Genomic DNA, 15,877 nt, shown 5'->3' with positions numbered 1-15,877 from the left:
TGGAGCGCTGCACTGTCAGAGGGGCACTACTGAGGGAGAGCTGCACTGTCAGAGGGGCAGTACTGAGGGAGTGCTGCACTGTCTGAGGGGCGCTACTGAGGGAGTGCTGCACTGTCGGAGGGGCAGTACTGAAGGAGTGCTGCACTGTCAGAGGGGCAGTACTGAGGGAGCGCTGCACTCTCAGAAGGGCAGTACTGAGGGCGCACTGCACTTTCGGAGGGGCAGTATTGAGGGAGCGCTGCACTGTCGGAGGGGCAGTACCGAGGGAGCTCCGCCTTGTCGGAGGGGCAGTACTGAGGGAGTGTGGCATTGTTGGAGTTTCAGTACTGAGGGAGCGCCGGACTGTCGGAGGGGCAGTACTGAGGCAGCGCTGCACTGTCAGAGGGGCAGTACTGAGGGAGTGCTGCAGTGTCGGAGGGGCACTACTGAGGGAGTGCTGCACTGTCGGAGGGGCAGTACTGAAGGAGTGCTGTACTGTCAGAGGGGCAGTACTGAGGGAGCGCTGCACTCTCGGAAGGGCAGTACTGAGGGCGCACTGCACTTTCGGAGGGGCAGTATTGAGGGAGCGCTGCACTGTCGGAGGGGCAGTACCGAGGGAGCTCCGCATTGTCGGAGGGGCAGTACTGAGGGAGTGTGGCATTGTTGGAGTTTCAGTACTGAGGGAGCGCCGGACTGTCGGAGGGGCAGTACTGAGGCAGCGCTGCACTGTCAGAGGGGCAGTACTGAGGGAGTGCTGCAGTGTCGGAGGGGCACTACTGACGGAGTGCTGCACTGTCAGAGGGGCAGGACTGGGGGAGCGCTGCACTGTCGGAGGGGCAGTACTGAGAGAGCGCTGCACTGTCGGATGGGCAGTACTGAGGGAGCGCTGCAGTGTCGGACGGGCAGTACTGAGGGAGCGCTGCACTGTCGGAGGGACAGTACTGATGGAGCGCTGCACTGTCGGAGGGGCAGTACTGAGGGAGCGCTGCACTGTCGGAGGGGCAGTACTGAGGGAGCGCTGCACTGTCGGAGGGGCAGTACTGAGGGAGTACTGCACTGTCGGAGGGGCAGTACTGAGGGAGCGCTGCACTGTCGGAGGGGCAGTACTGAGGGAGCGCTGCACTGTCGGAGGGGCAGTACTGAGGGAGCGCTGCACTGTCGGAGGGGCAGTACTGAGGGAGCGCTGCACTGTCGGAAGGGCAGTACTGAGGGAGCGCTGCACTGTCGGACGGGCAGTACTGAGGGAGCGCTGCACTGTCGGAGGGACAGTACTGATGGAGCGCTGCACTGTCGGAGGGGCAGTACTGAGGGAGCGCTGCACTGTCGGAGGGGCAGTACTGAGGGAGCGCTGCACTGTCGGAGGGGCAGCACTGAGGGAGCGCTGCACTGTCGGAGGGGCAGTACTGAGGGAGCGCTGCACTGTTGGAGGGGCAGAACTGAGGGAGCGCTGCACTGTCGGAGGGGCAGTACTGAAGGAGCGCTGCACTGTCGGAGGGGCAGTACTGAGGGAGCGCTGCACTGTCGGAGGGGCAGTACTGAGGGAGCGCTGCACTGTCAGAGGGGCAGTACTGAGGGAGTGCTGCACTGTCGGAGGGGCAGTACTGAGGGAGCGCTGCACTGTCGGAGGGGCACTACTGAGGGAGTGCTGCACTGTTAGAGGGGCAGTACTGAGGGAGTGCTGCACTGTCGGAGGGGCGCTACTGAGGGAGTGCTGCACTGTCGGAGGGGCAGTACTGAAGGAGTGCTGCACTGTCAGAGGGGCAGTACTGAGGGAGCACTGCACTCTCGGAAGGGCAGTACTGAGGGCGCACTGCACTTTCGGAGGGGCAGTATTGAGGGAGCGCTGCACTGTCGGAGGGGCAATACCGAGGGAGCTCCGCATTGTCGGAGGGGCAGTGCTGAGGGAGTGTGGCATTGTTGGAGTTTCAGTACTGAGGGAGCGCCGGACTGTCGGAGGGGCAGTACTGAGGCAGCGCTGCACTGTCAGAGGGGCAGTACTGAGGGAGTGCTGCAGTGTCGGAGGGGCACTACTGACGGAGTGCTGCACTGTCAGAGGGGCAGGACTGAGGGAGCGCTGCACTGTCAGAGGTGCAGTACTGAGGGAGAGCTGCACTGTCGGAGGGACAGTACTGATGGAGCGCTGCACTGTCGGAGGGGCAGTACTGAGGGAGCGCTGCACTGTCGGAGGGGCAGTACTGAGGGAGCGCTGCACTGTCAGGGGGGCAGTACTGGGAGAGCGCTGCACTGTCAGAGGGGCAGTACTGAGGGAGCGCTGTACTGTCGGAGCGGCAGTACTGAGGGAGCGCTGCACTGTCGGAGGGGCAGTACTGAGGGAGCGCTGCACAGTCGGAGGGGCAGTACTGAGGGAGCGCTGCACTGTCAGAGGGGCAGTACTGAGGGAGTGGTGCACTATCGGAAGGTCAGTACTGAGGGAGTGCCGCACTGTCGGAGGGGCAGTACCGAGAGAGCGCCACACTGTCAGAGGGGCAGTACTGAGGGAGCGCTGCACTGTCGGAGGGGCAGTACTGAGGGAGTGCTGCACTGTCGGAGGGGCAGTACTGAGGGAGCGCTGCACTGTCTGAGGGGCACTACTGAGGGAGTGCTGCACTGTCGGAGGGGCGCTACTGAGGGAGTGCTGCACTGTCGGAGGGGCAGTACTGAAGGAGTGCTGCACTGTCAGAGGGGCAGTACTGAGGGAGAGCTGCACTGTCAGAGGGGCAGTACTGAGAGAGCGCTGCACTGTCGGAGGGGCAGTACTGAGGGAGTGCTGCAATGTCGGAGGGGCAGTACTGAAGGAGTGCTGCACTGTCAGAGGGGCAGTACTGAGGGAGTGCTGCACTGTCGGAGGGGCAGTACTGAGGGAGCGCTGCACTGTCAGAGGGGCAGTACTGAGGGAGTGCTGCACTATCGGAAGGTCAGTACTGAGGGAGTGCCGCACTGTCGGGGGGGCAGTACCGAGAGAGCGCCACACTGTCAGAGGGGCAGTACTGAGGGAGCGCTGCACTGTCGGAGGGGCAGTGCTGAGCGAGTGCTGCACTGTCGGAGGGGCAGTACTGAGGGAGAGCTGCACTGTCGGAGGGGCAGTACTGAGGGAGCGCTGCACTGTCAGAGGGGCAGTACTGAGGGAGCGCTGCACTGTCGGAGGGGCAGTAATGAGGGAGCGCTGCACTGTCAGAGGGGCAGTACTGAGGGAGTGCTGCACTGTCGGAGGGGCAGTACTGAGGGAGCGCTGCACTGTCGGAGGGGCGCTACTGAGGGAGTGCTGCACTGTCGGGGGGCAGTACTGAAGCAGTGCTGCACTTTCAGAGGGGCAGTACTGAGGGAGCGCTGCACTGTCGGAGGGGCAGTACTGAGGGAGCGCTGCACTGTCGAACGGGCAGTACTGAGGGAGCGCTGCACTGTCGGAGGGACAGTACTGATGGAGCGCTGCACTGTCGGAGGGGCAGTACTGAGGGAGCGCTGCACTGTCGGAGGGGCAGTACTGAGGGAGCGCTGCACTGTCGGAGGGGCAGTACTGAGGGAGCGCTGCACTGTCGGACGGGCAGTACTGAGGGAGCGCTGCACTGTCGGAGGGACAGTACTGATGGAGCGCTGCACTGTCGGAGGGGCAGTACTGAGGGAGCGCTGCACTGTCGGAGGGGCAGTACTGAGGGAGCGCTGCACTGTCGGAGGGGCAGCACTGAGGGAGCGCTGCACTGTCGGAGGGGCAGTACTGAGGGAGCGCTGCACTGTCGGAGGGGCAGAACTGAGGGAGCGCTGCACTGTCGGAGGGGCAGTACTGAAGGAGCGCTGCACTGTCGGAGGGGCAGTACTGAGGGAGCGCTGCACTGTCGGAGGGGCAGTACTGAGGGAGCGCTGCACTGTCAGAGGGGCAGTACTGAGGGAGTGCTGCACTGTCGGAGGGGCAGTACTGAGGGAGCGCTGCACTGTCGGAGGGGCACTACTGAGGGAGTGCTGCACTGTCAGAGGGGCAGTACTGAGGGAGTGCTGCACTGCCGGCGGGGCGCTACTGAGGGAGTGCTGCACTGTCGGAGGGGCAGTACTGAAGGAGTGCTGCACTGTCAGAGGGGCAGTACTGAGGGAGCGCTGCACTCTCGGAAGGGCAGTACTGAGGGCGCACTGCACTTTCGGAGGGGCAGTATTGAGGGAGCGCTGCACTGTCGGAGGGGCAATACCGAGGGAGCTCCGCATTGTCGGAGGGGCAGTGCTGAGGGAGTGTGGCATTGTTGGAGTTTCAGTACTGAGGGAGCGCCGGACTGTCGGAGGGGCAGTACTGAGGCAGCGCTGCACTGTCAGAGGGGCAGTACTGAGGGAGTGCTGCAGTGTCGGAGGGGCACTACTGACGGAGTGCTGCACTGTCAGAGGGGCAGGACTGAGGGAGCGCTGCACTGTCAGAGGTGCAGTACTGAGGGAGCGCTGCACTGTCGGAGGGGCAGTACTGAGGGAGCGCTGCACTGTCAGGGGGGCAGTACTGGGAGAGCGCTGCACTGTCAGAGGGGCAGTACTGAGGGAGCGCTGTACTGTCGGAGCGGCAGTACTGAGGGAGCGCTGCACTGTCGGAGGGGCAGTACTGAGGGAGCGCTGCACAGTCGGAGGGGCAGTACTGAGGGAGCGCTGCACTGTCAGAGGGGCAGTACTGAGGGAGTGGTGCACTATCGGAAGGTCAGTACTGAGGGAGTGCCGCACTGTCGGAGGGGCAGTACCGAGAGAGCGCCACACTGTCAGAGGGGCAGTACTGAGGGAGCGCTGCACTGTCGGAGGGGCAGTACTGAGGGAGTGCTGCACTGTCGGAGGGGCAGTACTGAGGGAGCGCTGCACTGTCTGAGGGGCACTACTGAGGGAGTGCTGCACTGTCGGAGGGGCGCTACTGAGGGAGTGCTGCACTGTCGGAGGGGCAGTACTGAAGGAGTGCTGCACTGTCAGAGGGGCAGTACTGAGGGAGAGCTGCACTGTCAGAGGGGCAGTACTGAGAGAGCGCTGCACTGTCGGAGGGGCAGTACTGAGGGAGTGCTGGAATGTCGCAGGGGCAGTACTGAAGGAGTGCTGCACTGTCAGAGGGGCAGTACTGAGGGAGTGCTGCACTGTCGGAGGGGCAGTACTGAGGGAGCGCTGCACTGTCAGAGGGGCAGTACTGAGGGAGTGCTGCACTATCGGAAGGTCAGTACTGAGGGAGTGCCGCACTGTCGGAGGGGCAGTACCGAGAGAGCGCCACACTGTCAGAGGGGCAGTACTGAGGGAGCGCTGCACTGTCGGAGGGGCAGTACTGAGCGAGTGCTGCACTGTCGGAGGGGCAGTACTGAGGGAGAGCTGCACTGTCGGAGGGGCAGTACTGAGGGAGCGCTGCACTGTCGGAGGGGCAGTACTGAGGGAGCGCTGCACTGTCGGAGGGGCAGTACTGAGGGAGCGCTGCACTGTCAGAGGGGCAGTACTGAGGGAGCGCTGCACTGTCGGAGGGGCAGTACTGAGGGAGCGCTGCACTGTCGGAGGGGCGCTACTGAGGGAGTGCTGCACTGTCGGAGGGGCAGTACTGAAGGAGTGCTGCACTGTCAGAGGGGCAGTACTGAGGGAGCGCTGCACTGTCGGAGGGGCAGTACTGAGGGAGCGCTGCACTGTCGAACGGGCAGTACTGATGGAGCGCTGCACTGTCGGAGGGACAGTACTGATGGAGCGCTGCACTGTCGGAGGGGCAGTACTGAGGGAGCGCTGCACTGTCGGAGGGGCAGTACTGAGGGAGCGCTGCACTGTCGGAGGGGCAGTACTGAGGGAGCGCTGCACTGTCGGAGGGGCAGTACTGAGGGAGCACTGCACTGTCGGAGGGGCAGTACTGAGGGAGCGCTGCACTGTCGGAGGGGCACTACTGATGGGGCGCTGCACTGTCGGAGGGGCACTACTGAGGGAGTGCTGCACTGTCAGAGGGGCAGTACTGAGGGAGTGCTGCACTGTCGGAGGGGCGCTACTGAGGGAGTGCTGCACTGTCGGAGGGGCAGTACTGAAGGAGTGCTGCACTGTCAGAGGGGCAGTACTGAGGGAGCGCTGCACTCTCAGAAGGGCAGAACTGAGGGCGCACTGCACTTTCGGAGGGGCAGTATTGAGGGAGCGCTGCACTGTCGGAGGGGCAGTACCGAGGGAGCTCCACATTGTCGGAGGGGCAGTACTGAGGGAGTGTGGCATTGTTGGAGTTTCAGTACTGAGGGAGCGCCGGACTGTCGGAGGGGCAGTACTGAGGCAGCACTGCACTGTCAGAGGGGCAGTACTGAGGGAGTGCTGCAGTGTCGGAGGGGCACTACTGATGGAGTGCTGCACTGTCAGAGGGGCAGGACTGAGGGAGCGCTGCACTGTCAGAGGGGCAGTACTGAGGGAGAGCTGCACTGTCGGAGGGACATTACTGATGGAGCGCTGCACTGTCGGAGGGGCAGTACTGAGGGAGCGCTGCACTGTCGGAGGGGCAGTACTGAGGGAGCGCTGCACTGTCGGAGGGGCAGTACTGAGGGAGCGCTGCACTGTCGGACGGGTAGTACTGAGGGAGCGCTGCACTGTCGGAGGGACAGTACTGATGGAGCGCTGCACTGTCGGAGGGGCAGTACTGAGGGAGCGCTGCCCTGTCGGAGGGGCAGTACTGAGGGAGCGCTGCACTGTTGGAGGGGCAGTACTGAGGGAGCGCTGCACTGTCGGAGGGGCAGTACTGAGGGAGCGCTGCACTGTCGGAGGGGCAGTACTGAGGGAGCGCTGCACTGTCAGAGGGGCAGTACTGAGGGAGTGCTGCACTGTTGGAGGGGCAGTACTGAGGGAGCGCTGCACTGCCGGAGGGGCACTACTGAGGGAGTGCTGCACTGTCAGAGGGGCAGTACTGAGGGAGTGCTGCACTGTCGGAGGGGCGCTACTGAGGGAGTGCTGCACTGTCGGAGGGGCAGTACAGAAGGAGTGCTGCACTGTCAGAGGGGCAGTACTGAGGGAGCGCTGCACTGTCGGAGGGGCAGTACTGAGGGAGCGCTGCACTGTCGGACGGGCAGTACTGAGGGAGCGCTGCACTGTCGGAGGGACAGTACTGATGGAGCGCTGCACTGTCGGAGGGGCAGTACTGAGGGAGCGCTGCACTGTCGGAGGGGCAGTACTGATGGAGCGCTGCACTGTCGGAGGGGCAGTACTGAGGGAGCGCTGCACTGTCGGAGGGGCAGTACTGAGGGAGCGCTGCACTGTCGCAGGGGCAGTACTGAGGGAGCGCTGCACTGTCGGAGGGGCAGTACTGAGGGAGCGCTGCACTCTCGGAAGGGCAGTACTGAGGGCGCACTGCACTTTCGGAGGGGCAGTATTGAGGGAGCGCTGCACTGTCGGAGGGGCAATACCGAGGGAGCTCCGCATTGTCGGAGGGGCAGTGCTGAGGGAGTGTGGCATTGTTGGAGTTTCAGTACTGAGGGAGCGCCGGACTGTCGGAGGGGCAGTACTGAGGCAGCGCTGCACTGTCAGAGGGGCAGTACTGAGGGAGTGCTGCAGTGTCGGAGGGGCACTACTGACGGAGTGCTGCACTGTCAGAGGGGCAGGACTGAGGGAGCGCTGCACTGTCAGAGGTGCAGTACTGAGGGAGAGCTGCACTGTCGGAGGGACAGTACTGATGGAGCGCTGCACTGTCGGAGGGGCAGTACTGAGGGAGCGCTGCACTGTCGGAGGGGCTGTACTGAGGGAGCGCTGCACTGTCAGGGGGGCAGTACTGGGAGAGCGCTGCACTGTCAGAGGGGCAGTACTGAGGGAGCGCTGTACTGTCGGAGCGGCAGTACTGAGGGAGCGCTGCACTGTCGGAGGGGCAGTACTGAGGGAGCGCTGCACAGTCGGATGGGCAGTACTGAGGGAGCGCTGCACTGTCAGCGGGGCAGTACTGAGGGAGTGGTGCACTATCGGAAGGTCAGTACTGAGGGAGTGCCGCACTGTCGGAGGGGCAGTACCGAGAGAGCGCCACACTGTCAGAGGGGCAGTACTGAGGGAGCGCTGCACTGTCGGAGGGGCAGTACTGAGGGAGTGCTGCACTGTCGGAGGGGCAGTACTGAGGGAGCGCTGCACTGTCTGAGGGGCACTACTGAGGGAGTGCTGCACTGTCGGAGGGGCGCTACTGAGGGAGTGCTGCACTGTCGGAGGGGCAGTACTGAAGGAGTGCTGCACTGTCAGTGGGGCAGTACTGAGGGGGAGCTGCACTGTCAGAGGGGCAGTACTGAGAGAGCGCTGCACTGTCGGAGGGGCAGTACTGAGGGAGTGCTGCAATGTCCCAGGGGCAGTACTGAAGGAGTGCTGCACTGTCAGAGGGGCAGTACTGAGGGAGTGCTGCACTGTCGGAGGGGCAGTACTGAGGGAGCGCTGCACTGTCAGAGGGGCAGTACTGAGGGAGTGCTGCACTATCGGAAGGTCAGTACTGAGGGAGTGCCGCACTGTCGGAGGGGCAGTACCGAGAGAGCGCCACACTGTCAGAGGGGCAGTACTGAGGGAGCGCTGCACTGTCGGAGGGGCAGTGCTGAGCGAGTGCTGCACTGTCGGAGGGGCAGTACTGAGGGAGAGCTGCACTGTCGGAGGGGCAGTACTGAGGGAGCGCTGCACTGTCGGAGGGGCAGTACTGAGGGAGCGCTGCACTGTCGGAGGGGCAGTACTGAGGGAGCGCTGCACTGTCAGAGGGGCAGTACTGAGGGAGTGCTGCACTGTCGGAGGGGCAGTACTGAGGGAGCGCTGCACTGTCGGAGGGGCGCTACTGAGGGAGTGCTGCACTGTCGGAGGGGCAGTACTGAAGGAGTCCTGCACTTTCAGAGGGGCAGTACTGAGGGAGCGCTGCACTGTCGGAGGGGCAGTACTGAGGGAGCGCTGCACTGTCGAACGGGCAGTACTGAGGGAGCGCTGCACTGTCGGAGGGACAGTACTGATGGAGCGCTGCACTGTCGGAGGGGCAGTACTGAGGGAGCGCTGCACTGTCGGAGGGGCAGTACTGAGGGAGCGCTGCACTGTCGGAGGGGCAGTACTGAGGGAGCGCTGCACTGTCGGACGGGCAGTACTGAGGGAGCGCTGCACTGTCGGAGGGACAGTACTGATGGAGCGCTGCACTGTCGGAGGGGCAGTACTGAGGGAGCGCTGCACTGTCGGAGGGGCAGTACTGAGGGAGCGCTGCACTGTCGGAGGGGCAGCACTGAGGGAGCGCTGCACTGTCGGAGGGGCAGTACTGAGGGAGCGCTGCACTGTCGGAGGGGCAGAACTGAGGCAGCGCTGCACTGTCGGAGGGGCAGTACTGAAGGAGCGCTGCACTGTCGGAGGGGCAGTACTGAGGGAGCGCTGCACTGTCGGAGGGGCAGTACTGAGGGAGCGCTGCACTGTCAGAGGGGCAGTACTGAGGGAGTGCTGCACTGTCGGAGGGGCAGTACTGAGGGAGCGCTGCACTGTCGGAGGGGCACTACTGAGGGAGTGCTGCACTGTCAGAGGGGCAGTACTGAGGGAGTGCTGCACTGTCGGAGGGGCGCTACTGAGGGAGTGCTGCACTGTCGGAGGGGCAGTACTGAAGGAGTGCTGCACTGTCAGAGGGGCAGTACTGAGGGAGCGCTGCACTCTCGGAAGGGCAGTACTGAGGGCGCACTGCACTTTCGGAGGGGCAGTATTGAGGGAGCGCTGCACTGTCGGAGGGGCAATACCGAGGGAGCTCCGCATTGTCGGAGGGGCAGTGCTGAGGGAGTGTGGCATTGTTGGAGTTTCAGTACTGAGGGAGCGCCGGACTGTCGGAGGGGCAGTACTGAGGCAGCGCTGCACTGTCAGAGGGGCAGTACTGAGGGAGTGCTGCAGTGTCGGAGGGGCACTACTGACGGAGTGCTGCACTGTCAGAGGGGCAGGACTGAGGGAGCGCTGCACTGTCAGAGGTGCAGTACTGAGGGAGAGCTGCACTGTCGGAGGGACAGTACTGATGGAGCGCTGCACTGTCGGAGGGGCAGTACTGAGGGAGCGCTGCACTGTCGGAGGGGCAGTACTGAGGGAGCGCTGCACTGTCAGGGGGGCAGTACTGGGAGAGCGCTGCACTGTCAGAGGGGCAGTACTGAGGGAGCGCTGTACTGTCGGAGCGGCAGTACTGAGGGAGCGCTGCACTGTCGGAGGGGCAGTACTGAGGGAGCGCTGCACAGTCGGAGGGGCAGTACTGAGGGAGCGCTGCACTGTCAGAGGGGCAGTACTGAGGGAGTGGTGCACTATCGGAAGGTCAGTACTGAGGGAGTGCCGCACTGTCGGAGGGGCAGTACCGAGAGAGCGCCACACTGTCAGAGGGGCAGTACTGAGGGAGCGCTGCACTGTCGGAGGGGCAGTACTGAGGGAGTGCTGCACTGTCGGAGGGGCAGTACTGAGGGAGCGCTGCACTGTCTGAGGGGCACTACTGAGGGAGTGCTGCACTGTCGGAGGGGCGCTACTGAGGGAGTGCTGCACTGTCGGAGGGGCAGTACTGAAGGAGTGCTGCACTGTCAGAGGGGCAGTACTGAGGGAGAGCTGCACTGTCAGAGGGGCAGTACTGAGAGAGCGCTGCACTGTCGGAGGGGCAGTACTGAGGGAGTGCTGCAATGTCGGAGGGGCAGTACTGAAGGAGTGCTGCACTGTCAGAGGGGCAGTACTGAGGGTGTGCTGCACTGTCGGAGGGGCAGTACTGAGGGAGCGCTGCACTGTCAGAGGGGCAGTACTGAGGGAGTGCTGCACTATCGGAAGGTCAGTACTGAGGGAGTGCCGCACTGTCGGAGGGGCAGTACCGAGAGAGCGCCACACTGTCAGAGGGGCAGTACTGAGGGAGCGCTGCACTGTCGGAGGGGCAGTACTGAGCGAGTGCTGCACTGTCGGAGGGGCAGTACTGAGGGAGAGCTGCACTGTCGGAGGGGCAGTACTGAGGGAGCGCTGCACTGTCGGAGGGGCAGTACTGAGGGAGCGCTGCACTGTCGGAGGGGCAGTACTGAGGGAGCGCTGCACTGTCAGAGGGGCAGTACTGAGGGAGTGCTGCACTGTCGGAGGGGCAGTACTGAGGGAGCGCTGCACTGTCGGAGGGGCGCTACTGAGGGAGTGCTGCACTGTCGGAGGGGCAGTACTGAAGGAGTGCTGCACTGTCAGAGGGGCAGTACTGAGGGAGCGCTGCACTGTCGGAGGGGCAGTACTGAGGGAGCGCTGCACTGTCGAACGGGCAGTACTGAGGGAGCGCTGCACTGTCGGAGGGACAGTACTGATGGAGCGCTGCACTGTCGGAGGGGCAGTACTGAGGGAGCGCTGCACTGTCGGAGGGGCAGTACTGAGGGAGCGCTGCACTGTTGGAGGGGCAGTACTGAGGGAGCGCTGCACTGTCGGAGGGGCAGTACTGAGGGAGCACTGCACTGTCGGAGGGGCAGTACTGAGGGAGCGCTGCACTGTCGGAGGGGCACTACTGATGGGGCGCTGCACTGTCGGAGGGGCACTACTGAGGGAGTGCTGCACTGTCAGAGGGGCAGTACTGAGGGAGTGCTGCACTGTCGGAGGGGCGCTACTGAGGGAGTGCTGCACTGTCGGAGGGGCAGTACTGAAGGAGTGCTGCACTGTCAGAGGGGCAGTACTGAGGGAGCGCTGCACTCTCAGAAGGGCAGTACTGAGTGCGCACTGCACTTTCGGAGGGGCAGTATTGAGGGAGCGCTGCACTGTCGGAGGGGCAGTACCGAGGGAGCTCCACATTGTCGGAGGGGCAGTACTGAGGGAGTGTGGCATTGTTGGAGTTTCAGTACTGAGGGAGCGCCGGACTGTCGGAGGGGCAGTACTGAGGCAGCGCTGCACTGTCAGAGGGGCAGTACTGAGGGAGTGCTGCAGTGTCGGAGGGGCACTACTGATGGAGTGCTGCACTGTCAGAGGGGCAGGACTGAGGGAGCGCTGCACTGTCAGAGGGGCAGTACTGAGGGAGAGCTGCACTGTCGGAGGGACATTACTGATGGAGCGCTGCACTGTCGGAGGGGCAGTACTGAGGGAGCGCTGCACTGTCGGAGGGGCAGTACTGAGGGAGCGCTGCACTGTCGGAGGGGCAGTACTGAGAGAGCGCTGCACTGTCGGAGGGGCAGTACTGAGGGAGCGCTGCACTGTCGGACGGGTAGTACTGAGGGAGCGCTGCACTGTCGGAGGGACAGTACTGATGGAGCGCTGCACTGTCGGAGGGGCAGTACTGAGGGAGCGCTGCCCTGTCGGAGGGGCAGTACTGAGGGAGCGCTGCACTGTTGGAGGGGCAGTACTGAGGGAGCGCTGCACTGTCGGAGGGGCAGTACTGAGGGAGCGCTGCACTGTAGGAGGGGCAGTACTGAGGGAGCGCTGCACTGTCAGAGGGGCAGTACTGAGGGAGTGCTGCACTGTTGGAGGGGCAGTACTGAGGGAGCGCTGCACTGCCGGAGGGGCACTACTGAGGGAGTGCTGCACTGTCAGAGGGGCAGTACTGAGGGAGTGCTGCACTGTCGGAGGGGCGCTACTGAGGGAGTGCTGCACTGTCGGAGGGGCAGTACTGAAGGAGTGCTGCACTGTCAGAGGGGCAGTACTGAGGGAGCGCTGCACTGTCGGAGGGGCAGTACTGAGGGAGCGCTGCACTGTCGGACGGGCAGTACTGAGGGAGCGCTGCACTGTCGGAGGGACAGTACTGATGGAGCGCTGCACTGTCGGAGGGGCAGTACTGAGGGAGCGCTGCACTGTCGGAGGGGCAGTACTGATGGAGCGCTGCACTGTCGGAGGGGCAGTACTGAGGGAGCGCTGCACTGTCGGAGGGGCAGTACTGAGGGAGCGCTGCACTGTCGCAGGGGCAGTACTGAGGGAGCGCTGCACTGTCGGAGGGGCAGTACTGAGGGAGCGCTGCACTGTCAGAGGGGCAGTACTGAGGGAGGGCTGCACTGTCGGAGGGGCAGTACTGAGGGAGCGCTGCACTGTCGGAGGGGCACTACTGAGGGAGTGCTGCACTGTCAGAGGGGCAGTACTGAGGGAGTGCTGCACTGTCGGAGGGGCGCTACTGAGGGAGTGCTGCACTGTCGGAGGGGCAGTACTGAAGGAGTGCTGCACTGTCAGAGGGGCTGTACTGAGGGAGCGCTGCACTCTCGGAAGGGCAGTACTGAGGGCGCACTGCACTTTCGGAGGGGCAGTATTGAGGGAGCGCTGCACTGTCGGAGGGGCAGTACCGAGGGAGCTCCGCATTGTCGGAGGGGCAGTACTGAGGGAGTGTGGCATTGTTGGAGTTTCAGTACTGAGGGAGCGCCGGACTGTCGGAGGGGCAGTACTGAGGCAGCGCTGCACTGTCAGAGGGGCAGTACTGAGGGAGTGCTGCAGTGTCGGAGGGGCACTACTGACGGAGTGCTGCACTGTCAGAGGGGCAGGACTGAGGGAGCGCTGCACTGTCAGAGGGGCAGTACTGAGGGAGAGCTGCACTGTCGGAGGGACAGTACTGATGGAGCGCTGCACTGTCGGAGGGGCAGTACTGAGGGAGCGCTGCACTGTCGGAGGGGCAGTACTGAGGGAGCGCTGCACTGTCAGGGGGGCAGTACTGGGAGAGCGCTGCACTGTCGGAGGGGCAGTACTGAGGGAGCGCTGCACTGTCGGAGCGGCAGTACTGAGGGAGCGCTGCACTGTCGGAGGGGCAGTACTGAGGGAGAGCTGCACAGTCGGAGGGGCAGTACTGAGGGAGCGCTGCACTGTCAGAGGGGCAGTACTGAGGGAGTGCTGCACTATCGGAAGGTCAGTACTGAGGGAGTGCCGCACTGTCGGAGGGGCAGTACCGAGAGAGCGCCACACTGTCAGAGGGGCAGTACTGAGGGAGCGCTGCACTGTCGGAGGGGCAGTACTGAGGGAGTGCTGCACTGTCGGAGGGGCAGTACTGAGGGAGCGCTGCACTGTCTGAGGGGCACTACTGAGGGAGTGCTGCACTGTCGGAGGGGCGCTACTGAGGGAGTGCTGCACTGTCGGAGGGGCAGTACTGAAGGACTGCTGCACTGTCAGAGGGGCAGTACTGAGGGAGAGCTGCACTGTCAGAGGGGCAGTACTGAGAGAGCGCTGCACTGTTGGAGGAGCAGTACTGAGGGAGCACTGCACTGTCGGAGGGGCAGTACTGAGAGAGCGCTGCACTGTCGGAGGGGCAGTACTGAGGGAGCGCTGCACTGTCGGACGGGCAGTACTGAGGGAGCGCTGCACTGTCGGAGGGGCAGTACTGAGGGAGCGCTGCACTGTCGGAGGGGCAGTACTGAGGGAGCGCTGCACAGTCGGAGGGGCAGTACTGAGGGAGCGCTGCACTGTCAGAGGGGCAGTACTGAGGGAGTGCTGCACTGTCGGAGGGGCAGTACTGAGGGAGCGCTGCACTGTCGGAGTGGCATAACTGAGGGAGTGCTGCACTGTTGGAGGATCAGTACTGAGGGAGTGCTGCACTGTCGGAGGGGCAGTACTGAGGGAGCGCTGCACTGTCTGAGGGGCACTACTGAGGGAGTGCTGCACTGTCGGAGGGGCGCTACTGAGGGAGTGCTGCACTGTCGGAGGGGCAGTACTGAAGGACTGCTGCACTGTCAGAGGGGCAGTACTGAGGGAGAGCTGCACTGTCAGAGGGGCAGTACTGAGAGAGCGCTGCACTGTTGGAGGAGCAGTACTGAGGGAGCACTGCACTGTCGGAGGGGCAGTACTGAGAGAGCGCTGCACTGTCGGAGGGGCAGTACTGAGGGAGCGCTGCACTGTCGGACGGGCAGTACTGAGGGAGCGCTGCACTGTCGGAGGGGCAGTACTGAGGGAGCGCTGCACTGTCGGAGGGGCAGTACTGAGGGAGCGCTGCACAGTCGGAGGGGCAGTACTGAGGGAGCGCTGCACTGTCAGAGGGGCAGTACTGAGGGAGTGCTGCACTGTCGGAGGGGCAGTACTGAGGGAGCGCTGCACTGTCGGAGTGGCATAACTGAGGGAGTGCTGCACTGTTGGAGGATCAGTACTGAGGGAGCGCTGCACTGTAGGAGGGCCAGTACTGAGGGAGTGTTACACTGTCTGGAAGTGCCGTCTTTTGGATGAGACGTTAAACCGAGGCCCCGTTTTTACAACAGAGGCAGTATTTACAACAGTGACTACACTTCAAAAAGTACTTCATTGACTGTAAAATGCTTTGGGATGTCCTGAGGCTGGGTCAGATATATCAGAAGCGATGTGGGTGGGTAGGGTCCCTGATAGGGGAGAGTTTGTGGAAGGGGCTGTCTGAGTGGTCGATGTCTTGTGCTATTGTGGGTCTCCAAAGCTCCCACCTCTCTCTGAAGCATCTCCATTAATTCCTCAAAGTCCTCCTTCTCCTTCAGACGTTTGGTCCGTTCCTGGCGTGCAAGATACTGACGGCAAGCACACTGGATGATGACGGCGGACCTCCCTGGGAAAAGACAGAGGCCTAGAAATTCAGTTGCTTGCGCCACCAGTTTGCGCCCAAAGAGGCCACTCAGAGGCTTTAGTGCCACTGGCCACAACCACCGCGATATTTAGCGGGGCGCTAATGGCGGCGTTAGCCTGTAGCGCTGCGCCGCCACCGATGACATCATCGGTGTGCGCAGCGCCCCGCTACCGCCCCGAGTGCCATATTAGGTCGCAGCCGCCTCTTCCGCGCCGGCCGCAAACAGCGACCGGTACACAGGGGCCTACCTGTGGCGGTAGTGGGGCGAGTTCAGGTGGAGGTGCGGCCGGCCGGTTTTTCGGCGGCCGCCTGCCCGCACCTCCGTCCCCGGCCTCCTACACCCCCCCCCCCGCAGCATTGCCGGCTGTTTCCCGAGAGCCCGGCACTTCTCCTTGGTGCCGGGCTCATTTGCCGGCACTCGCGAGCGGGGATCGCGCTGTTGCAGGCACCTCCCCCTTAACAATGAGAGGAAGGCCTGCAGTACCGCAGCGTGCCGTGCCGCAGCGGGTGGCGCTGCGGCCCTTA

At 63.5% G+C, this 15,877-nt stretch overlaps 1 protein-coding gene across 1 annotated transcript in view; it reads right to left on the bottom strand.

The window, feature by feature from the left end:
* LOC147116841 (IQ motif and ankyrin repeat domain-containing protein 1-like) overlaps nt 1-15,236 on the bottom strand; it is a 198,029-nt gene extending 182,793 nt beyond the window's left edge. Inside the window, exon 1 of the mRNA XM_085987175.1 lies at nt 15,216-15,236. Within this exon, the coding sequence (XP_085843301.1) occupies nt 15,216-15,236 (21 nt within the window). The remainder of the gene's footprint in view (nt 1-15,215) is intronic.
* Nucleotides 15,237-15,877: the final 641 nt, after the last annotated feature.

This window comes from Somniosus microcephalus, chromosome 5 (assembly GCF_052327205.1).
Source record: "Somniosus microcephalus isolate GS21.2 chromosome 5, FLI_Smic_1.0, whole genome shotgun sequence".
Classification (NCBI taxonomy): Eukaryota; Metazoa; Chordata; class Chondrichthyes; order Squaliformes; family Somniosidae; genus Somniosus; species Somniosus microcephalus.
The sequence above is the reverse complement of the archived record's forward strand: the minus strand, read 5'-3'. Positions and strand labels throughout refer to the sequence as shown.